Source organism: Solanum verrucosum, unplaced genomic scaffold (assembly GCF_900185275.1).
Source record: "Solanum verrucosum unplaced genomic scaffold, falcon-dt-bn FXZP01000150.1, whole genome shotgun sequence".
Classification (NCBI taxonomy): Eukaryota; Viridiplantae; Streptophyta; class Magnoliopsida; order Solanales; family Solanaceae; genus Solanum; species Solanum verrucosum.
In genome coordinates this window covers 3,352,004-3,376,477 of record NW_026020371.1, presented here as the reverse complement: position 1 = coordinate 3,376,477, position 24,474 = coordinate 3,352,004, and the positions used below count along the sequence as shown (strand labels likewise).

The 24,474-nt window shown below is 32.2% G+C and overlaps 2 protein-coding genes across 5 annotated transcripts in view; one reads left to right on the top strand and one right to left on the bottom strand.

Moving 5' to 3' along the window:
* The window catches only part of LOC125838361 (protein TONNEAU 1a-like), a 1,213,107-nt gene that overhangs the window by 48,754 nt on the left and 1,139,879 nt on the right, over positions 1-24,474 (bottom strand). The gene's annotated exons all lie outside the window — the stretch shown is intronic.
* Positions 5,995-17,443, top strand: LOC125838353 (leucine aminopeptidase). Its single transcript, XM_049517419.1, has 4 exons — positions 5,995-7,067; positions 9,332-9,565; positions 9,649-9,975; positions 16,976-17,443. The coding sequence occupies exons 1-4, from the start codon at positions 6,087-6,089 to the stop codon at positions 17,270-17,272; spliced, it is 1,839 nt and encodes a 612-aa protein (XP_049373376.1). The 5' UTR covers positions 5,995-6,086; the 3' UTR covers positions 17,273-17,443.

Here is a 24,474-nt window from a genome sequence, read left to right as displayed (position 1 = left end):
AGCTTTTTTTTATAATGCACTTATTTATATTGCTTTATATTGAAATGAGTTCATTTAGTTTAGTTCAGTTGAGGTTTGTTCTTTCAATTCCTTTCAAGCTTATGTCTTGTTTTAGAATTCCCCTCGCATGCTTGTACATTCAATGTACTGATGCCAGTTGACCTACATCTTTTTATGATGCAGATTCAGGTAACCAGGATCAGAATCCAGCACATCGTTGATCCAGTTGAGCTTCAAAATTGTTGGTGAGTCTCCTTGCTTCCGGAGGATCCCCTTTTTCATTACTTTATCATTTTAATTCATTAGGATGTCGTGGGTCTTGTCCCGACATCCATCTCAGTTGTTAGAGGCTTCATAGACAGTTAGCTGATGTTAGTTCTTGAGTCTGTCCATTTCAGTTATGTTTGAGACTTGAGTGCCATTTTGGCTAGTGAATGTTCTTATTCATTCTAAGTATTTATTGAGCAGTTCAGTTTACTTTTTAAAGTATTTTATCATAAGTAAGTCTTTTGCTGAGTAGTAAGCCAGGCCAAGGGTTCGCTTGGGGCCAGCAATGGTTCTCGAGTGCCAGTCCCACCCAGGGTGTAGGCTCGGGGCGTGAAAGTGTAGGTGAATCGTCCAATTCATCTTCTTCTAAATCAACTTCTACATCTTCATTTAAATCTTCATCAAAATTAGTATTACAATAACGTCGTTCAAAAATTTCATGATCAATTTGAGTATTTATATCTATATTTAAATCAGGAATGTAACATCAACATACATATAATCATTCATATTAATTCTAATACTAGGCATTGATTTAGAAGAAGAACCACCACATTTACCTTTATTTTTTTCTTTACTACTTTTATATTAGAAGTAAACATTTTAGAAATAACGTTTGTTACTTTTTCCTTACTGAATTTTTTTACTAGAGTTTATATCTTAATAAAATGTGAAATGTAATATAAAATAATAATAACACAAAAGCTAATTGCGGGAAATTTGATAAATTAAGATGTGAAACTAGTGTACCAAGCATCTGCGTAATAGCAGACAGTTATAACCAATACTTGACACTTGAAGCTTGCTCCAAAAATATTGTTGTAAGTTGTAACTTGTAATTTGATTACTTGATAGCTATAATATAAATATAAATAAATTGCAATATAAATATAATGATATTAATTGAGAATTCAGAATGTGAGATTAGTATAATCAAGACTCAAGAATGAGATAATATAGATGAGATAGTAGATAATTTGTAAGATATAGTGAGGGATAAATGAGTATTTATAATGTAAAATGTGGACTAAAGTATATTTTATGGAACTTTGAGGTTAAAATAAAGGTTTGAAGGGTAAGGGGTGTGTGGGGGTGTAAATGGTTGAATAGCCGTTGGGAGGCCCACTAGTAGTTGACCAACGGTCCCCAACAACTATTTAAAAATAGATTAAATCGCACGAGACCTGACCGGGACGGACCAAGCCAAAGTGGGCCGGGTCGACCGGATAATTCCCTGTCCCATCCCCTCCCGCATCATCCACCCCTATCCCCCGATCCCACGTCATCCCCCGAGATTGGGATCGGTGGTTCGGGACACGAGCCAATACTGGGCAGTCCCGGTTCCCTGTCAGGCCTAATCTTGATTACCGCAGTAAAATATATGTCAATAACCTTTTTTTGGTTACCCGACTGAAAATGATACATGTACAGTGGTCCAGAGCTTAGAAAAAATTGTAGATACCATTTTCGGCGAAAATAGTGTTGATGATAAAGTTGAAGATGATTCAATAAATTTGGAACCAGTTACGCATAAAGAAGCATTATCGTGTCCAGAACTCTTCATGTTTTTTGAAAGTTTAAAAAGACAACACCAGAACTGTCATGATCCAACCCATCAGGCCGTGTAGGCCCCTACTCTAAAACCTAGATAGGAGAACCCTTACACCTAAATTTTAAAACATGTAATGCAGAATTGAACAACTATAAACTAATCACCCTATTTCCATGTAGGAATACTCTTAATTACTTTAAAACAAAGTTATTTGTAAAGAAATACACTAAACCCTCCCCATGGAACTAGTTTAAACAAGTACAAAGGCTTCTAAGAGTACAAACTATGAAAGAATTAAGACACAACTCCCACCATAAAGAAAAATGAGTAGAAGCTGTTGAAGATCATCATTTTCTTCACCTATGAAACATTACTGAATCCTGCAACCAGACTACGTCAAGAGGCATAGCAAATGTAGTATTAGTACAAACAACACATATTGGTAGGCATCATCTGTTGACCCGAATCCACCACATAATATAATGTAAATAATCAAAAGAAACATGTAACTTCAAGACAAAATTAGGACCCCGATCCTTAAATCACCATCCTTACTACAAACAACATTACCTTAAACCTCATACACTCTATCTCAAGTCATCCACCACATTTCGCTGCCAACTCCATTTAGACCATTATACCCTCATATAATATCATAACCTAACTCATTCTATCACATAGAGAATTTCCCAAAAGCAAGGCCACTACTACGTGTTGATTAGCTTGCTACTCTCCCGCAAATTCACATGCCACACCTTGTCTTAATAACACTTACTTATACAAAATATGAACAAGTAACCATAATTTAGCAAAACAAATTTATAAGATTATAACACACGTACAAAATAGCATGGACTCTCAGTCCTTACCCTGAATCATTATGCACCATAAACATAGACAATCACAACATAAAAAGCCAATTCAGTTCTCTCATGGAACCCATAAGCGAACTGTCAGTGTATCAGTGTGATACTTGATCTACTCGTTAATATGTGTGGTAGCCGATTCACTTATTAGTATGAATCAGCGTGGTACTCAATCAAATCATTAGTATATATTGGCTTGGTACCCGATCCAATCATTAAAATGTATTGGCATGATACTCTATCCAATCATCAAACACACATCACAATCACAACCACAATGAATAACAACCACGTGTGTACCCTCAAGTAAACACATTCATTGTATGTGATGAACAACTTTCAACATTTCAAAGCATGTCCTTTTCTTTTTACGTAATCATATATCATGCATGCAATACTAATAAAGGAGTTGAAAATTACATATAACATTTATAAGAACCAAACAATCATCATCTACCCAAACTCGAATATTTTCTGATCATAATACAATCACCAATAATTACCTTCTCCGGGATAACTCCTTGAAAACACCATAAGTTCAACAATAACTAGTTAAGTACATCATTGGCCTAAACAACAACTAACCATACATTCAACCATCTAGATTTCATTCTCGTAGGCCTATGCATGATATCTCCCGACAATCTACAAGGTATTATATACGTAAAGACAGGTTTAACTACTCAAGTTAAAACCTAGCCTACCTAGACTCCAAGTAGTTGCTGAAGAGCCGTGGATATGAATTTTGGCTCTTTGGGACAAATTCTGATGGACGTAGATCAAGAATTTATGAGTTTTAACCTTCTTTGCGCTAAAGTCCCTCCCCTTCATTGTCCCCGAGCTTAGAGTGGCATAGGAGAATCTTTAGAGCAACCCTTATCTATTATGTTAATGAAATATGGGATGAAAATTAAAAGACATCATTCTATCTAGGGCCTGATTTCGTCAGCCATGCAGCCGCTATAGTGATGCCACCATATAGCGGGATGACGTTAGCTCAGATCGATTCAAATTCCTAAATTTTATCGTGTACCCCAATCTTTTAATTGACAACATATTTTAACTTTAACTATATTTAAATTTACCAAAAATAAAAAACACTAAAATCATATTTCACTAAATTGTCTAAGATATTTTTGTAATTTTAAAGAATTATTAATTTATAATATCAATTGGACCATATATTTATAAAGGGGTCTCTGAAAATATATATTTTTTATTAGCTTATCGAAATCTGTGATTTTTTCCATTGGCCCAAGTCGGGATCGGAGAAAACTATTATCTTAAGAGAATTTATTAATTTACCCATTATTAATTTCGAGAGGTTTTACTGTAAAGTTATTATATAAGTAAAGATAGGTCTAACTACTCAGTTAGGAAAACCTAGCCTACCTGGACTCCAAGCAGCTACTGAAGAGCTCCGAATACAAACTTCTGGCTCCTCGAGGGGAAATCTTGACGGATGTAGACCTGAAATCCATGGGTTCTAAACTTCTTTACTGTGAAGTCCCTCCCCTCCATTATTCTCGATCTTAGAGTGGCTTAGGAAATGTTTTGGAGCAACCCTCGTCTATTATCTTAATCAAATGTGGGAGAAAAATTAAAGACAATGTTTTATCTAGGGTAGCAGTCATGCAGTCGCTATAGCGGCGCCCTCATAGTGGGCTGATGGTCAGCTTAGATCGATTCAAATTCCTAAATTTCATCATGTAACCCAATCTTTTGATTGGCAACATATTTTTGATAATTTGAGGGATTCCGCACAAGGTACCTTTTGAATAACGATGGTTCAAGTCGTTACAAGAATTTTGGATGCATTAAGAAAAGATAGAGATGAGATTTAATTAGATTTAAATTTTACCAAAAACAAAAAACACTAGAATCATATTTCACTAAATTGTCATATATTTTCGTAATTTTAAAGAATTATTAATTTATAATATCAATGGGACCATATATTTTTATAGAGGTCTTTCAAAAATATATTAACTTATTATGTTATCGAAATTTATGATTTTTTCCATTGGCCCAAGTCGGAACCCGAGAAAAATATTATCTTAGAGAGTTATTAATTTATCGAGTATTAATTCAGAGAGATTTTACTGTATATATAAAGTTATACAAAGTATATACGAAGTTTAAGACAATTAAATAACATTCTTAAATTTTATAATTATAAATTAAAGATATGAATAATATATAAAAGCATTATTTAATTTTATGATTTTAAATATGTTAGGTGAAAAGTTGAAATTAAAGAGTTGTCATATTAGGAAAGATACATTTTTTTAAAAACAAACAAAGGAAATAATAAGTATTTTCTCAGTTTTAATTTATTTGTCTTCTTATTTTTTTTCACATGACATATTTAAGACCACAAGCTTAAAATACATTTTGATACATTCAACGCAATTTTAATTTAAAACCCCGAAATTCAAAAGTATTTTAAAATTTTCGTAAACTATGTCTCAAGTCAAAATCACATAAACAAATTGAGAGGGAGGAATATAACATTCGCTTCATTTCAATTTGTTTTTTTTTTCTATTTTAAAAAAATAATCCTATTCTTTTGTTACAACTCTTTAATTTAAACTTTTCTAAGCTACATTCAATTTATTATTTTTTATTCTTTGTTAAACAATGTGTAAGGTAAAGTCGGAGAATCTTAGTAGCTCAGTTGATTAGTTACATGAACTCTCACCTTGTTGGTAACCGTTTGATTCCCCACATTTTTTTTACCCTCCCTAGGAGCTCCCACCCCCTTGTTGCTCCCTTGGTGACTCGAACTCACAACCTTTGGGTTGGAAGTGAAGGGTGTTTACCATCCGAGCAACTCCCTCTCGTCGTTTGATTCCCCACATTGTATTTCCCCTACCCCATTAAAAAAATAAAGTGTAAAGCAAAGTCATCCCAAACAAATTGAAAGGGTTGGAATATAATATGTCGTATGGAGCCTTATATGGAATATGTTATAGTGGCTATGGTGAAGGCATACGTTGAAGAATTTGAGCATGGAGTTCTTTTTTTTTTTTTTTTTTCCATTGAAGTTTGACTATTTCACATCCGCGCAAGATATGATCTCATTCAAAAAAAGTAGTGCTTTGTACAAAGAGTTTTTTATTTTCAGAACTTGAACACGAGATCAATAATTAAGAAAGAAACAACTCAATCGAACACCTCCATTAGTGATAGCATGGAGTTGTTATGTTTCAAAAGAATATGATTTTATGTTAGTTTATAAGTAAAGTAGCTTAGTGGGTATATTTCTTTAATTTTAGAGTAGGTGAATACAAAGCATAACAAGGTGACACCATTTTTCATGTTATTCTTGTTTGTATGTATCATCGTTGTTCTTCCTTGCAGATTCTCTGATCATCCATCTTACTCTCTGAGCAATTTCCATGGCACCCATTGACCCTCATTCCTTCACTGATTCAACTCACCCACTCACAACCCATATCTCCCTCACTTTTTACTTCGATTTTCCATCTTCCACCATCTCCTCTGCTACTCTTCTCTCCTTTTCTACTCCTTACACTGGATCCCTCACTCTTGACACTCGCTCACTCTCTGTCTCTTCTGTACTCGACCCTCTTTCCCTTTCCCCCTTACCTTTCTCCCTATCTCCTACAGACCCAATTCTTGGACAATCACTCAACATTTCGATTTCTAAACAAACCCATCAAATCTTGATTCTTTCCAAAACTAGTCCTTCAAGTTCAGCTCTTCAATGGCTTTCGCCTACTCAAACTTTCAACAAGAATCATCCTTTTCTGTATACCCATTGTCAGCCCATTCATGCCCGTTCAATTTTTCCTTGTCAGGATACACCTGTTGCACGGGTTAAGTACACTGCGAAATTGAACATCCCGAGAGAGCTGTCGGCGGTTATGGCTGCTAGACATGTGGAGAGGCGGGACCCGATTCCGTCTGAGGCGCAAGGGGTTTGTGAGGATTCGGTTTGGTGTGGGGATGATAGGGTGGTGGAGGAATTTGTGATGGAACAGCCTATACCTCCTTATTTATTTGCATTTGCAATTGGGGAGTTGGGGTTTAGGGAGGTGGGACCTAGGACTAGGGTGTATGCTGAGGCGGTTCCTGAGGTATTGGATGCTGCTGCTACGGAGTTTGCTGGCACGGAAGAGATTGTGATGGTTGGGGAGAGGCTTTTTGGTCCTTATGAATGGGAAAGGTTTGATCTTTTGGTGTTGCCTCCGAGTTTTCCTCTTGGCGGAATGGAGAATCCGAGGCTTGTTTTCTTGACGCCCACTGTGATTAAGGGGGATGCCAGTGGATCACAGGTGGTGGCGCATGAGCTTGCTCATGGCTGGACAGGGAATTTGATCACAAACAAAAACAACGAACACTTTTGGTTGAATGAGGTATTATACCTTTCGGTTTTAAGCACTTGAAAAATAAATTACACATGAAGAATATAATGAAATGCTTTGTTTATAGGATAGTTAAGATGCAATCTTTAACATGATTACTTTCCGTTAGCTTATGATTTGATTGGCAAGGGTGAAATATAGAAATTGATCAGAGAAGTGCCAATAGGAATCTCCTAGGGAGTAGCTTAGAAGTTGAAGTGTTGGAGTAACAACCTTGAGAACTTAAGTTTGAATTTTAACAGAGACAACACTAGGTGAAATTTTCCCATTTGCTTAAGACTTGATGGACATATATATAATTACTTGATATATGTGTTGGTGAGAGGTAGCGTGTACCGGTAGCTTATTCGGGTGCGCACAAATTAAAGAAAAAACTTACACCAGTAGGATGGTTGGTTAGTTTACTCCCAAGTTAGTTGCTAAAATAGGATTAGGTGGGTCCTAGAGTTTGTAGAGACATGTAAGAACTATGGTTTAGGGAGTTTAATGCGGGAAAGGTAAAATTATCTAGGAGTGGTCAAGGCGAATGAAATCTTTTATGCCAAAAAAATTACTGCATAATTGTGCATCACATAGCATCTTCTGCTGTTCTTTTCATTTATTCTAAGGTTGGAAGTGATGGAGGATGGACTAAGCAAATAGTCGAGCAGAGTTATAGGTAAAAGATCAAAATGCAGAAAAGTGTCAAGGCCTGTTTTGTCTTTATGCTCAAAGCCCACTAAAGCATGTGTTAGTGAAGAAAGGCACAAATGAGGAGAACGGTGAACAAAAATCATAGATGCAATTCAAGGAAAAACAACTGTAGACAGAATGAAAACTATAGACACAAACAGTAATGTTCAGGAGTCTTGACAAAGAATACGAAGAAACAATAATTAACTTTCTGAAGTAAATATCATGTCAATCAAATGCAGAAACCATCTTAACGATCTAATTTAGATGCAAAGATGGACATTTATGTTTTAAATTCAGATCTAGTTTTTTTTTATGAAGTAAATGTTCCATTGAAGGCATCAAGAAGATGCAAATTAGTTACAAAAGTAGAAGCAAAAACAGTTGGTCTGCTGGATCTAGTACAATTATGCTAAAACTAAGGAGCCAACAAAATTCAAAACACTATCCAGGGAATCTACATAGGACAAATTGACCCAACTGTACAGACACATAAGGCATTCCATTTTGAGAGAATGTAAAGGAGTTGATAGACCTTCAAAACATCTTCTATTCCTTTCCCTCCAAATACTCCAAAAATTTGCTGCAGGTATCATCTTCCAAGTCTAGTTAGTATCTAAAATTTCTTATTTTCTATTTTCAACCACTAAGCATTTACTTATAATGCTTCTTCAATCAGTAATATATCACTTAATTTGTCAATGATATTTATTATTAGTACTTTTTTAAGAGGTAAGCCCAAGGATAATGAGGCATGCGAAAGTAGGCTGTACCGCGTTCTGCACTAAAGTACTGCCTAAACGATGTGAAGTTCTCAGCTTGGGTTGCACCTAGCTCAACGTGAACCTTGAACAGGAGTACAGTAAAAATTAATGGAGTAGATCTCATTGCCATCTCTAAATTATGCGACGTAGGTCATGCAAGAACCAAGAGTTTGCAAAACGGAGTAGACATTGCGGAAAACATGGAAGGAAAGGGAGGGACTAATTGGTGTATTTGAAAAGTCAATCTGGAAATATCTGCATGCTTAATTTTCTTTAAATGCTTGTACAAACTATTGTTTTTTTCCCAGTAGGCTCTAATTTTCTGGAAGTCTTTTAGTTTATAATGAACGTTATAATCATTTTTGTTTTGGTTTTATTACATTTGAATTTCTTTGACCTTCTTGTTTCCTCACTTTAAATGCTTCACCTTAAACCATTGCTTTCTGAGACACTGTTTGGGAAATCTGCTTGCAAAATTTGCAATGCTGCAGTTTTGCGACTACTATATGATATCATTCCGTTTGGTGACTTATTTTGCATTAAGGTTATTTACTTGTTTTTGAAATACCACTAAAGGTGGATCTTGGCTTCTACTTGTGTTAGGTTGTTGAGATAAAACATAGAACTTTTGTTCTTTTGTATGAATTGTGGATTAGAGTATGAAATATGATTCTATTATGAGGACCCTGGAAGAAATGAAGTTCAATGCTTGCATTAACTTCTGTCTGCAACTCGTACATAGGCATGTACTATGATGGTTTATTGCTTCTTCCACAATTAGGATATGACAACAATTAGTCTGATTCATGTTTCTTGAAGGGTTTTACAACATATGCAGAGAGAAGAATTGTTGAGGCCGTGCAAGGTGAGGACATTGCTTCATTAAATATCGGAATTGGTTGGATGGGGCTTGTTAAGGATATGGAGAGATTTAAGGATAACATGGAGTTCACCAAGCTAAAGACAAGTCAGGCAGGTGTGGATCCAGATGATGTGTACTCCGTAGTTCCATATGAAAAAGGCTTCCAGTTTTTACAGCGTATTGAGAGACAGGTTGGTAAATCATCTTGTCCTGGAAATATTCTACTTTCTTCTTGAAGAGCTAACTTAACTTTTCATCCACTTCCATTTCTTAGATTGGAAGACCTGCTTTTGATGACTTTCTGAAGAAGTATATCGGTACCTTCAAATTTCAGTCTATTGACACTGATATGTTTCTCAATTTCCTTAAAGCTAATGTACCTGGAATAGAGAATGAGATTGATTTGAAACTTTGGACTGAGGGTACTGGGATCCCTCCGGATGCCATGGAACCAGTTTCTAACCTTTACTCAAAGATTGTTTCGCTTGCTAATGAGTTCAAGCTAGGTAGGATTCCAAGGGAGGATGAAGTTGCTGACTGGAAGGGACAGGAATGGGAACTTTACCTCGAGAACCTGCCCAAATCTGTTGAAGCATCTCAGGTACTAACCAGCTATTATCTGACAAGTTTCGTCTTAAATTGACAACTTATATTTTATCGGCCTTTCCCCTTTTCTTTTTTGCTTTTATTTTGTCCAGGTGATGAAGTGATCGTCTTTTCCATTTTTTCTAGTGTTACTTCTACCAAATGAGTAAAACAGTGTTAAATCCTCTGTATCAATTAATGGTTATTTGTGGTCCTTTGCCTCAGGAACTACACACACAACATATATATATATATATATATATATATATACAATTTTTGACAAGCCATAGATACATGTGCTTTTGTCTATATATGTTCCTCCTTTTGTAAGTATTTATCTTTTACCCATGGATCTCCGAGTCCAGAGCCAAAAGGGCAAGAAAATTAGCCAAAAATTCGAAAAGGGCAACAAAATTGAATTGAGAACCAAAAGGGCAACATTTAGACAGTCTAACAAATGCTGTCTTAATTAGGAAAAAAGGAGCAAGGCGCGAAGTACGATGCGCCTCATAAGGCGCACGGCTGCGCAGCCTTATAAGGCTCAAGGCCCCTGCGCCTCTTTCCATTTTTTTTTAATTATGTTTTATTTTATGTTTTTTAGTTAGTTTTTCCCTTCTTCTTTTTTTAGCTTTTCCTTTTAATTTTTATGGGATAAAATATTAACTATAGAAGAAATGTATAACTTCGAACTTACAACAAAAAATATGCTATTAGGAATGCCATTTTTAGAAAAATTATACCCACATATAATAACAAAAACACACTGTTGGTTCACAACACCATGTAAACAAAAATAGGAGCAAAAAGAGTAAATAACAAAAAACGAAAGACAACAGAATGGATAAAAGGAAGTGAAAAAATTACACAAAAATTAGAAAATATAAAAGAAGAAGACCCTAAAATAGAATTAATTATATTCTCTATAGATAAAGTAAAAATAATCCAAGATAAGTTAGAATTATTATATAGAGAAGATCCTTTACAAGGATGGGAAAAACATAAAACAAAAATAAAAATTGAGCTAATTGATAATAATAGTATAATAACCCAAAAATCATTAAAATATAATTTTAATGATTTAACAAAATTTAAGATACATATAAGAGAATTACTAGAAAAAGGGTACATACAAGAAAGCAATAGCAAGCATACAAGCCCAACATTTATAGTAAATAAACATAGTGAACAAAAAAGAGGAAAAAGTAGAATGGTTATTGATTATAGAAATTTAAATGCAAAAACTAAAACATATAATTACCCAATACCAAATAAAATATTAAAAATAAGACAAATACAAGGATATAATTAATTTAGTAAATTTGACTGCAAATCAGGATTTTACCACTTAAAGTTAGAACAGGAATCTAAAAAACTTACAGCATTTACAGTACCACAAGGATTTTATGAATGGAATGTATTACAATTTGGATATTAAAATGCACCAGGTAGATATCAACACTTTATGGATAACTATTTTAAACAACTAGAAAATTGTGTAGTATATATTGATGATATATTACTATATTCCAAAACACAAGATGAACATATAAGATTATAAGAAAAATTTATACATATTATAGAATATTCAGGCATAAGTCTAAGTAAAAAGAAAGCAGACATAATGAAAAAACAAATAGAATTCTTAGGAATACAAATAGATAAAAATGGAATAAAAATGCAAACACATATAGTACAAAAAATAATTAACTCAAATGAACAACTAGATACGAAAAAAAAATTACAATCATTTCTAGGACTAGTAAACCAAGTAAGAGAATACATACCAAAATTAGCAGAGAATTTAAAACCATTACAACAAAAATTAAAGAAAGACATAGAATACCAGTTTGATAAAAAAGACCAAACACAAATACAAAAAGTAAAACTATTAACCTAAACTATATTTTTCGGATGAAAACAAAAAAATTACTTATATAATAGAATCAGACGCCAGTGAAAAAGTTATGGAGGCATCATAAAATGCGAGTATGATGGAGAAAAAAATAGAACACCATTGTAGATATTATTCAGGAACATTTACTAATACAGAAATAAAAAGGGAAATAAACAGGAAAGAACTATATTCAGTATATAAATGTTTATTATCATTTGAACCATATATCGTATATAACAAATTTATTATAAGGACAGATAACACACAAGTAAAATGGTGGCTAACAAGAAAAATACAAGATTCAGTAACGACAAAAGAAAAGGAGATTGGTATTAAATATATTAAATTTTACATTTACTATTGAAGTAATAAAAACTGATAAGAATGTTATTGCAGATTACTTATCAAGACAAAGCTACTCAGACTGAGAAAGAAAATACAATTGAAGATATACTCAAAGCCATTACTACACTTTGTATCAAAGTGGATAGTATGGACAATGAGATACAAAAACTAAAGTCTAAAGCTATAACTCAGTCGCATGACTATAAACATGCAGAGATATGTCAATTGGAAGACACTAAACATACAGAGCTAGAAGGAGACGTTGGGATACTCCAAAAAACCCATAATGATTGTTTCAATGCAGCTGCAGGTACAAGCAAAATAGTTAGGAAACAATATACAAGCACTAATCTAAACAAAATGTTTGAAAAACCATTTACACCAAAAATACCAAAAGACCCATTGATTATATCACCGCAAACCTCAACGTATGAGAGCCTAAACAAAGACAAAAAAAATTATATCCATACCACACAAACCTATATTAGGAATATACATAAAATCCAAACATATTTGAATCTTAATCCCAGATCTACCACCACTAAAGAACCGACCCAAGATTATTTAAGCCAAAAATTACAAGGGTACAATAAGTTGATAGCTCAACCAAAAACTAAAGCAAATTTAGTCAAAACCTGTTACAACTATGAATAATTAAGTACAGTTTATACATACAATGGAGAAGAACTAAGCGATATACCAGAGATACACAGAGCATTCATAACCTATAAAAGAATAACAAAAGGCAATCTATTTTATGTAAAGTTTTATGCGGCCCGACAGAGATACTATATGATGAAATAAAACCAATAATACAAGTTGTAAAAATAGGATTAACCAGAGATATGATAATTCCAGAAGATATCGGACAACAACCAGAGATACAAGAAATTGAGATACCAAGTTTCTATGCTAATAAGAGAATAATTGGTATGTCAACAATTATCCAAGAACTAGCAAATAATTATCTAAATGGGAATGCAATATGGAGTTATTATTCACGAGACCAACTTATGATATATTCAAACTCAAGGGAGCTAAGGCAAGTAGATATGGACGAAGTACAAAAATGGATATTATCTCTACTCAAACCAGAAGAACAACCTATTACCAGAGCATTAAAGAAGGGATTCATCTCAAATGAACTATTAACCATCTATTGTAAGCTAATTGGACACAAATATCCAGATCATATATGTTCAAAATGCAACGGAGAAGATAATGTGATACCAGATGTCCAGCTAGAATAATCGAATAAAGAGAAGAAGAAAAAGACAGAGATAAAAAGAAGATAATACATGGCCAAAAAGACAAATAAAATATGTATTATTTTGTAGTACATTATTAAAGTTAATGGACAAGTGTAAAGTAGTAGGTGTACATTATTAAAGTAAGTAGTGCAAACAGTCATGAAGTAGGTGCAACAAGATAGACAAAGAGATAAGAGACAAAGACAAGAAGATAAGAATGAACAAGTGGCAACAAGATAGACAAAGAGATAAGAAGACAAAAGACAAGAAGATAAGAGAGCACGAGGATGAAGAAGAAAAGATGTAAAGAAGATAGTGACATAAAGTAAAGTAAAGGCTTTCTCTTTTGGTCTATATGGTCTTTTGGTTTTGTAGTTTTTTACATAGTACTTTCTTCTTGATTTTTTATATTTATATTTTGATCTATATTTTTTGTTATATATCTTTTTATATTATTTATCCGTACAACCAAATTGGGGTGCCGTTTTATTTTTGCAACATGCTAAGTTTTTTACTAGTATTTTTTCCATTTTTATTTCTTCTTTATGTTTTTCACATAGTTCTATAAACCATCGTTGTAAGAATTTTATTCTAGCTCCTAAGGTATCTGTTAATCCTGCTTCATTCCAACTTTTTATTACTTTTGAATTAAAAGGTTCTGGTAATTTTGTAAAATATAAGTTTCTTATTTCCTTACTTTCTTCTGTGCTATATGTTCCTTTATAATAATATTTTCTAAATGCACATGTATATTCATCTATATAACACATTACATATTGCTAATTTTGTCATTAGATTTCGATTTATGATTTTTTCTTTATTTTGTTCTTCTACTTCTGTTGTCATATTACTAAATTCATTTCTTATAGCTACTTCGTACTTATATAATATTTTCATAGTTGTAGTAGCTAATTCACTATTAGATTTTTTATTACTTCTTAGAGTTTTTAAACTTTCATTTGATAAATTTTGTAGCCATAATTTTACTGTTCCTATAAGTGTTCTTTCTATATATCCTGGTGTTTCTGTCATTCCTATTTTGTTATCTATTAATTGTTTTGATATATATCCCATCCATAATTGGATTGTTTTATTTATATCCGCTACACAGTCTAAATCTAAAAAATCATGTTGTTCAGTTATTGGTTTAGATGTCCATTTTTTATTTTATCTTTTATCCATATAGTTTTTTCTTTATCATATTGTTCATAGTTTGTATTATAATATTTTAAATTTTTTGGGTTTTTTATTCCTGATGTACTAGGTTTTTCATCCATGTCTATGTCTCCTGTATTTACTTCTAAATTCTTTGTATTATCTATATTTGTTAAAAGTTCCGTATATGTTTCGCTTGTTTCTGAATGTTGTTCATCTAGATCATCGTTATTTATTTCATCAATTCTTATTTCCGGTAGATTATCTTGGTTATTTTCTTCTTTTCCTTCTAATTCATCTTCTAATTGCAATTTTTCTTTAAATTTAATTATCTCATTTGCTAATTTTATTTTTTGTTCTTTTTCTTTTTGTTTCATTTCATACATTTTTTTTAACATTGCCAGCTCTTTTTCTAGTTCTATTATTTTAGTATTTTTTAGTTCTTCTAATTGTTGTACTTCCTTTTTTGCTTATTTTTTTTTTCAATTTCCGTTTTTCTATCTATTTCTTCATTTTCTTTTGTTATTCTTATCATAGCAGTTAAACTATCTTCTAGTTTTACCGTTTCTTTTTCTAACATTAAACTTATATTGTCACCTATTTTCTTGTATCTTCTTCCTATATTAGAAAATATTATCTTTATTTTTAATCCGTCATAGTTTTCATATATTTTTTCGTCTATGGCATATTCTTCCTTATTCATTTATAGATTGTGTTGAACTTTATATTCTAAACTTTCTATCTGTATCTGTAGATATAAAATAGTTTTCCTCTGTGCTACTATATATTTTTTACAAGTTCCTGCGAATATATTATTGTTAAGTTTACTTTGCCTATGTGCTAATTATTGTCTTTTCGCTATAATTATTTCAGTAAGATTTTGTCTATATTCGTTAGTCTCGTTATTCATTGTATTTTTAAATATTGAATATATTTGTATTCTATTTTAGATATATTATTTATTAATTGATCTAATTTGTCGTTATCAGTTTTTGTGATATTGAGTTGTTTATATTCCGGATATAATTTGTTTAATTTTTTTCTTATTTTTCTTAACTTTCTCCTAGTATGTTTCTTCTTATATTTCTTTTCATCTATAGCTCTTAACTTTCTACTAGTATGTTTCTTCTTATATTTCTTATATTTCTTATTTTTCTTAACTTTTAATTTTCTTCTTATTTTTCTTAACTTTCTACTAGTATGTTTTTTCTTATATTTCTTTTCATCCATAGCTCTTAAAATAATTAGCCATTTATTTTAAAATCTTACTATAAAATATAATTTTTATTTTTTCCTTTTAATTTTTGTTTTTTATTTTGAAGTTGTTCCTATTTATTTCGAATGTGATTTTATATTTTTTTTAGCAAATATAAAAGGATATTTTTCAAACTTGAATTAATAAAATCTTACCTGAAAAATCGGAATAAATAATTTGCTAAAAAAAATATAAAAATCACATGCAAAATAAATAGGAACAACTTCAAAATAAAAAAAAAACTAACTAAAATATAAAAAATTAAAACATAAAACTAAAAAAAAAGAAAAGGAAAGAGGCGCAGGGGCCTTGCGCCTTGTAAGGCTGCGCAGCCGTGCGCCTTATAAGGCGCATCGTACTTCGCGTCTTGCTCCTTTTTCTCTAATTTAGACGGCGTTTGTTAAACCGTCTAAATGTTGCCCTTTTGGTTCTCAACTCAATTTTATTGCCCTTTTAGAATTTTTGGCTAATTTTCTTGCCCTTTTGGCTCCAGACTCATGGATCTCCAATATAATGAATTATAAACTTCTTCCCTGTTGCTGGTCTTGGTGCTTGACTGCAGCCTATCTCATTTTACAACTAAAATTTGTTTCTACAAACTGAAGTTGCAGGTGAATTGATTCAGTTGTTTGTTAATGCATGTTACCGAAACGATTCAAATGCATGCATCCCAGGATTGTGCTGCTTCTCCTGCATCTGTGTTTGCATGTCTCCAATTAATGGACAAAAAGTTTGCGACATCTTAATGAGTCTATCATTGATTAGAGTCTTCATTGATATTGTTTCTCTCAAAAAGAGTTGTATTTTCCTCACCAACCTGTCTCAGAGTGCATTGTAGGAGTTGGATGCCTCCAAGTCATTAGCCGATAGATCTGCAGTGTGATTCTCATTCTCATATACCTTTTTGGAGTTGATTTTTACTCTTCTTTTGCCCTTGAACATTCTGATTAAGGAATGAGAGTTTGTTATTACAAGCCCATTTGATTTGTGTTGCATAATTATATCTAATGAAACCGCTCAGGCATGTGCACTCTTACCTTTTTAGACTTTGCTCGAAACTCACCATTTGCTCTTGAATTGGAAAGTTGTTGTTCAAGTCATTTTGTGCTATTTTCAGGTAAGAGCTTTAGATGCTCTCTATCATCTTTCAGAGTCGAAAAATTATGAGGTCAAGGTAGCTTTTCTTCAGCTGGCTATTTCAGCAAGGTGCAGAGACTACTATGGTGTGGTAGAAAGAACTCTGAAAGAAGTTGGGAGGATATTATACCTTCGTCCGCTCTACACTGCACTTGTACAAGGTGATAGGAAGGAAGAAGACAGAGCTTTTGCTAGAAGGGTATTCTCGGAGGCCTGTGATTCTTACCACCCCATAGCTCAGGCAGTCGTTGAAGCTACTCTAGCAAAAAATGTCTGAAGTTTGTGTAAATCTACTTGCTAATGTAATGTTAAAGTTAGACACAAAAGTGATTCTTGCCTAAATATGGTTGAGTTGATCATATTGACACTTGCTAGTCTAAGTTCATCTTTGTGCAGAAGAAAAACTTGTACTCACAGATTATACAATATCAGTAAGGAACCAAGTGAGTGCTGTTTGAAATATAAGGTGGGCCTTAACAATATCATAGGGCACAATACAAAGAAGAGGGAGAGAGACATTAAGTGATGTTTGGTCTAAAATGCATTACATTGTTGATGGTTTACCCCATTTCGGATTGGAATGTGCATGCTCCTCATCCCCATAGGAAGCCAATGTTTTCTCATAACTGGGAGTCAGGTTAACCGCGTACTCATTCTAACCATTGTCCTTTGTTGCTTTCCCTAAACCCCCCTCCCAACAAAGTTTTTCGTTTTGAATCCATATGGCTTTTGTTCATCATATACTCTTGGTGGGATACTTCTGATTTAATTAATGTTACTTTGTATCTCTCTGAAAATTAAAAGGTTTTGTGTATATAATGAGCTGCCAACAAATTCTTATCTCCATAAGTTGAATATTATATATCCCTACAATGATTTGTATCTAACATCTACTATTATTTGCACTTCCCAAGCTCCTTCAATCATTCTCGAAAACATTTTCAATCTTAATAATACTAGCAATTAAATATATCCTACTATTTATACGACTTTGAAATTAATTAAATATATAACTGTTATATCTTTTTATTTGTAATAGGAAATAACTCCTAATATTTCATCCTTTAAAATTTAATTCTTTAAATCTTTCCTTATTTAAACTATACTAGAGTAACTGGCCGTGCTTCGCGCGGTCCTAAAAATCATACTCCATGTTTCATTTTATTTGACACCTTTTTCTTCATAATCCGTTCGAAAAAAATGTTATTTTACTATAATTAAATAAAATTTACCACAACTTTTAAAAGTATTTTTTTTTTCTTTAACATTGTATCAAGTCAAAGGGTGCCACCTAAAATGGGACAAAGAGAGCATAAATATAATTAAATATTAATTAGTATTATAATTTTATATAAGAAACAATAATTGTCTTTTCATGATCCTTTAGATTATATATATGTTTTTTATCGAATGAATGTGTAAGACGACAGTAAATGAGATTACTCATTTAAATTAATGTATAATATCAACTTAAATAAGAAATGAAAAAAAATAACGCAAAAATTTGGTAATAAACCTAAAAGATAAATGATTTTATTTAATCCTATATAAACTCTAATATGATTTTAAGATGTGCAAAAAAAATAATAGAATATTGAAAATGTATATCTGCCCATATCGACAATCGAATAAAAAAGTTAGTATATTAGTGAAATTTTCAAAAATGAATTATGATATTAAATTTTATTATTATTTTTTTAACTTTTGCTTAAGAATGTCTTTTATAGAACTATAAGGAAGGATAAAATTAAAACAACTAAAATCTCGTAATTTTCATCTTATATCTATTAATAACCATCATAGATTGAATTCTATTAAACTTTAAATTGCATATGATATTGGAAAAAATGATAAATCATTCTCCGATTAAAAAGATGCATCATGTCATTCTTCTTTTGAGATAAAAGAAATATCCACATTTTAAAAACGACATGTCATTAGTTTTGGGAGCAAATACAAAATCATACCAATCTTCTTTATTTATTTATAAATATAATGAAAGAATAACCATAACTCAATATGTAATTGATAGAATTATTCCTAAAATTACAATAAGACATTTACTCCAAAAAAAGATAAAATTATTACATTCCAATCTTGAATCTACACTATAATTATATACAAGTTTGCAATAAATGAAAAAAATAACATAATTTGATATAACACTACTGATAATATATTCTACAAAGTTATCAGAATTACCAAAATTCAATGTGAAATTAACATAATTATTCCTACGATTTATAATAGGGCATTTTCCTTAAAGAAATATTACGTTGAAATAATAAGAGTAGCAAACAATAATATATTACTAATGATGACATGTTTTTCAAGCTTGAATTTGGACAAATACTTCTCACAAGTAAGGGAAAATTCTACTTTATTTCCTAACAAAAAAATTTCTGTACCAAAATACAATATAAAATGAATAATTGTGGCAAAAGAAAAACAAACAAAAAAGAACCTAAGAAATAACTTCATTTTAGGAAAAAGAGTTCAAATGAAGGAGTACATTAATAATAATGAAGAATTGAAAAGAAAGCTTAGAAATGAAAATGAAAGAATGTTACGTGGTAGAAATGACTTCCTTTTTAGTACTTATAGTAATAAAAAAGAATAGTTACATAAAATTGAAGTAAATAACGAATTTGGATAATTATAAATAAATAAGTATTAAGGGCATTAGTTATGCCTAATTGAGTTTCTACCGTAAATAAACTTGCATTAGTAATTGAGGGGTACTGCAACGTGGGCTGCTAGATTTAATTGGGGTTTTGTTTATTTTCCTAAAAATAAAAAAGTATGTCTATATTTTATTTATGATTCACATGAGGTACATTTATAAAAAAAAAAAAAGTATGTTGTTAGTAGTAATTTGTAAGAATCCTTCTTGTTTGACTATTTTTTTTTCTTGTTCGAGTATAAATGATATGGTCAAAATTGAACATTAATATATTAATATTTTAATATTTATTAATATTAATATTTTTTAACTTCTTTAGGGCTTTGAGAATTTAACGGTGGCGACTAGGTCACACCTTGATTGAATGTTGCCGGCTGACGGCCAGCCACCATTAATGGCTGGGCTAGACTCTGCCTCATCCGCCCAGTTTCCACCACTTTCGAACAAAATTCACACTGGACAAAACGCAATCCCTAGTTCTCCATTTTTGAATAAGTTTGCAGACATTATTAAAGGACATAGTTCTTCAGGTAAAGAGAAAAATGTTGTGGAGGTACAACCTATTCCTATGAAAAAGCCGAATCTCATTGGTGGTATTCCTACCATTAGTTGGTCAGCAAGTGAAATACAACGAATGAATATCTTAGAAAATTTGCAGTATGCAGTGGTAGGCAAATTTTCCTATGGAGCTCCTGATATTAATGAGATACGAGATTTAATTCCAAAACAGTGTGGATTATCGGGATCTTGTCAAATAGGTTTGCTTCGAAATAGGCATGTTTTGATCAGATGTGATCTAATGGAAGATTATATTAAAATTCTATCAAAAAACTCCTACTACATAATTGCTAAGGATGGATATGCATATCAAATGAGGCCTTTTATCTATGATGCAAACTTCAAAGCTGGTGAAGAGACGACAAAGGCCACGATCTGGATTTCATTCCCTGATTTGCTGCCAACATTCTTTGTGAAGGAAGTCCTGTTCTCACTGGCTTCTGTGGTTGGGAAGCCTCTTCAATTGGATCTGGCTACGATAAATAAGACTCGGCCAAGTTGTGCAAGAGTGAAGGTCCAAGTGGATTTGCTTACTGAAAAGCCTGAGTTTGTACAAATGCAGTTAGAAGATGAAAACACTCTTGAGAAAAGAGTTGTTACTGTGAGAATACATTATGATTCTTTACCTGCATATTGCATGAAGTGTAAATTACAGGGGCATGGTGAAGAAGATTGTAGGGTCTTACATCCAGAGCTAGTACAACAACACGAAGACAGGCAAAATACAGCACAACCCATAAACAACAAACAATTATACAAGGGTGTAATAAAGAGCAGATGGAAGCCTACAAACAGGAGTTTTACAAAGAAAGCTGGGGAATTGATGACAATTAAGGGACTGGAAAGGACAAACATCAACAAGAACAATAATCCTTTTGCTATTCTTAGTCAAAATGTTCTAGTGGAGGAAGAGGTTGTAGATGTAGAGGTGCAAAATCAGAAGCAGATAGATGGGGTGGAAGATACACGGATTGAGATTACTCATGGGCTAACCAACAAGATTGAAGAAGAAATCAAAATTGCAGACAAAGAAGATGGAGAAAGAATTGAGGTTTGTGGCAAAAATGATGGGGTGGTTTCTGATTACAGCAAAGCTATTGTGCTTTTTAATGGAGGGATTAACAGTGCAGTACAGAGAGGAGAGGACAAGGAAGAGGAAATTTCACAGAATCAGTTATTTACTAGGCAGAATCTACAACAAACAGATTATCATGCTCCTTTACAGATTATGGACCCAAAAGAAGCATGGTATCCTGTACAACTGCAAGGTTCTATATTACAAGGAGGGAGTGAAGAAGATCACAATCTGAAAGAGCTGGCAGTGGTCTGTCCAAAATCACAACCAGTTCAAACATTACATGAAATAGTGTTACATCAAGAGGTAATGGAGGTACAGGGTAAAGGGCTCAAACAGTCTAGTGATGTTGAAGATACGGATGAAAAGGAGAACCTGCAGGTTGAGAACATGTTGTTTAATGAAGAAGGTGTTTCATCTGCTACAGTAATCACACATAAAGGCAAGAATAAAGGGGAAGTGCTACCCACAAGATCAAATCCAAGGAGAGGGGCTAGAAACTGATTCTTTAGCTGCAATGAAAATGGTTGAAGGGGTTTGGCACAGACCTTGGGAGGTGACTATGGAGGTCAGAAGGATACAGATTCTGAAAGATGGATTGGAGGTGGCCATTGTACACACACTAAGAGAGGGAAACAAACTGACAGATTTTATGGCTAACATTGTGTTCTCTTTTGCAGGTACAGATTCTATATGTTATAATGATTTCCAAGATCTACCTAGTGAAGCAAAGATAATTCTAAATATGGATAAAAATCAATTCCTAATCTAAGGATAAGAAAGTTTCAGAATGGAGATTTTGCACAAGATTGATGTTTCAGATAAGAACATACGAAGGAGCATGTATTTCAGGCTTAAAAATACAACAGTCATACAATACTCTGAAGGTTGCGAGGGTAGTGAGTTATAATTACAAAGGCAATGAGCGAATTTCAGAACAAGGAAAAAACATAAACAGCTGCAGTACAACATCCATACAACATTCTGAAGATTACGCATATTGGGATCATATTTGGCTGGATAACGGTACAAAGCCATGAGCAAATTTCAGAACAATGACAATACATAAACAGGCTGCAGTAACATTCATACGCTACTCTGAAGTTTGTGAAATCAGTGAGTTTTATTCACATATGGCGAAACATTTGATAAATGGCACTGAGCAAGTTACAGGTTAAGGAAAATACCTATGAAGGTTGCAGTAACCTCGTTGCGAAGCTCTAGACAATGGTATTAGCTCCTTGTTGGGCTCAACCTGTCAAAGCTAAGGGATGAAGGTTGCGAGGTCAGTATTAGGTATATGATGAACAAATTTGCATAGGGAGTGAGGCTATCACCTGATTTGAAGTCTCGATTGAAGTACCTTGAGCTGGAGAAGTCTCCGATTGGGATGATTTCATGATGTTTGGTGAGACTAGACAACGTTCGAGATGAAATACACCCCAAACTCGTTGTACTGATGTTGTGGTTTCAAGTCACTGGAGGATGTTTGCTGGAATGAGCTCGTCAAAGATGGAGGAGGCTGTGCCGACCTTGCCGGTATAAGCTCGTCGACGATAGAGGAGCTGCGCTGATTCTATTTCCTTTTCCCCTTTTCCCTTTCCCCTTTCCTTTTTGTTTTGTTTGTTTCCTAAAATGACTGGTTATGTGTTGGGTCGGGTCTTCTTGGGCCAGCTCTTCATGTAATGGTCCTTTAATAAAAGGGCTTGCCCATCTTTAAGTTAAAAAAAAAAAAAAAAAGATATGGTCAAAATTAGACGGCTCAAAAAAAATAAAAATAAATAAATAAATTTGTAAGAACTTTTATTAAAGAATGTAGATGCTTCTAGAGTTGTGAGTAACTATCATTCCCATATTTGGATGATAAAATTAGTATTTTTACATGAGAAATCAAGAACAACAATAATTATATTCTTACTTTTCATATAGTGAAAGTTCATTACAATATGCGTCTCATTCGAGAAATAAAATAGGATAGTTTTTAAATGTTTCCAAGTGTTCTAAATTCTTCATTCATATTGAAATGTCCTAATAAAATACATAGTCTTCAAAAGGTTAAAAATATCAACAAATCAAGAAAAAGAAAGAAGAAGAGATCAACATAAATAATATAATAACAAAAGAAAAAAAGATTGCAAAACTTTCAGACCTTAAATTTTTTGGAAAAAAATTAGCATTCGGACCTTAACCTTCTTGGAAAAAATTTAGCACAATATTCCCCTTCATTCTTGTCACAAGAAAATCCAAACTCCTACAACTCAAAGTTAAAAAAATAAAAAATCAAGAAAAAAATATAAATAATATAATAACAAAAAAAAAAAAAGATTACAAATACACCTTCGAACCTTAATGTCTTCATTCTGTCATATGAAAATCCAAGCTCCTAAAACTCAAAAAGAAAATCAAGAACAATTAAAAATAATAAATATGTAAATGAGGTTCTGACAGAAATGAGAAATATATTTATATATGAGAATTTATGAAAATATAAAAATGAAGGGAAGGTAAAAAGATTTTGTAACTGATTTGAAATTATAATGTTTAATTGGTAAAACTCATTTAATAGAAAAAAATGTGATTGAAATTTGTCATAATTTAAGATTTAAAATTGAAGAAGTTTTTTATTTTTTTTTATAAATAAAAGGAAATACAACAGAAGAAAAAGGAAGGGGTCGTAGGAAATAATGAAGATATTAAAAAATAATATCTTTAATGTTCTGTAATTTTAATGACAATATCTTAAGTGAGATTGATGATATGAAAAATAATAATGGAAGAAAGAACAATTTATGTTAATAAGGAGAAGAGATAAATAAAAATTTATTTAAAAAGAAATAGAAGTAGAAATAGAACACATTTATGTTAATAAAGAAGAAGAGATAAATAAAATATTTTTATTTTAAAAAAATAATAGAAGGTATAATATTAAATTTTAAATAATAAAAACTTTTTTAAAAAAAGGTAGAAAAAGGACATAAGGAAAATAAATATTAAAAAAATAGATTTTTACGTTGAGGCAAAAAGGCAAGCCTTTTAAAATTCCCTTTAGGGAGGTGTGTAAAGCTCCAACAGTACTACTAATTAATAGCAATTAATATATATACACATATATATGTGAAAAAATAGAAAAAAAGGCCCTAAATTTTAAGAAAATAGATAAATA

What these genes read in the sequence shown, in the direction of transcription:
- LOC125838353 (XM_049517419.1), top strand. Translation starts at nt 6,087, where the DNA reads ATGGCACCCATTGACCCTCATTCCTTCACTGATTCAACTCACCCACTC. An exon ending in TACAGCGTATTGAGAGACAG is followed by an intron (nt 9,566 to 9,648) that starts GTTGGTAAATCA and finishes TCCATTTCTTAG; the next exon opens with ATTGGAAGACCTGCTTTTGA. An exon ending in AATCTGTTGAAGCATCTCAG is followed by an intron (nt 9,976 to 16,975) that starts GTACTAACCAGC and finishes TGCTATTTTCAG; the next exon opens with GTAAGAGCTTTAGATGCTCT.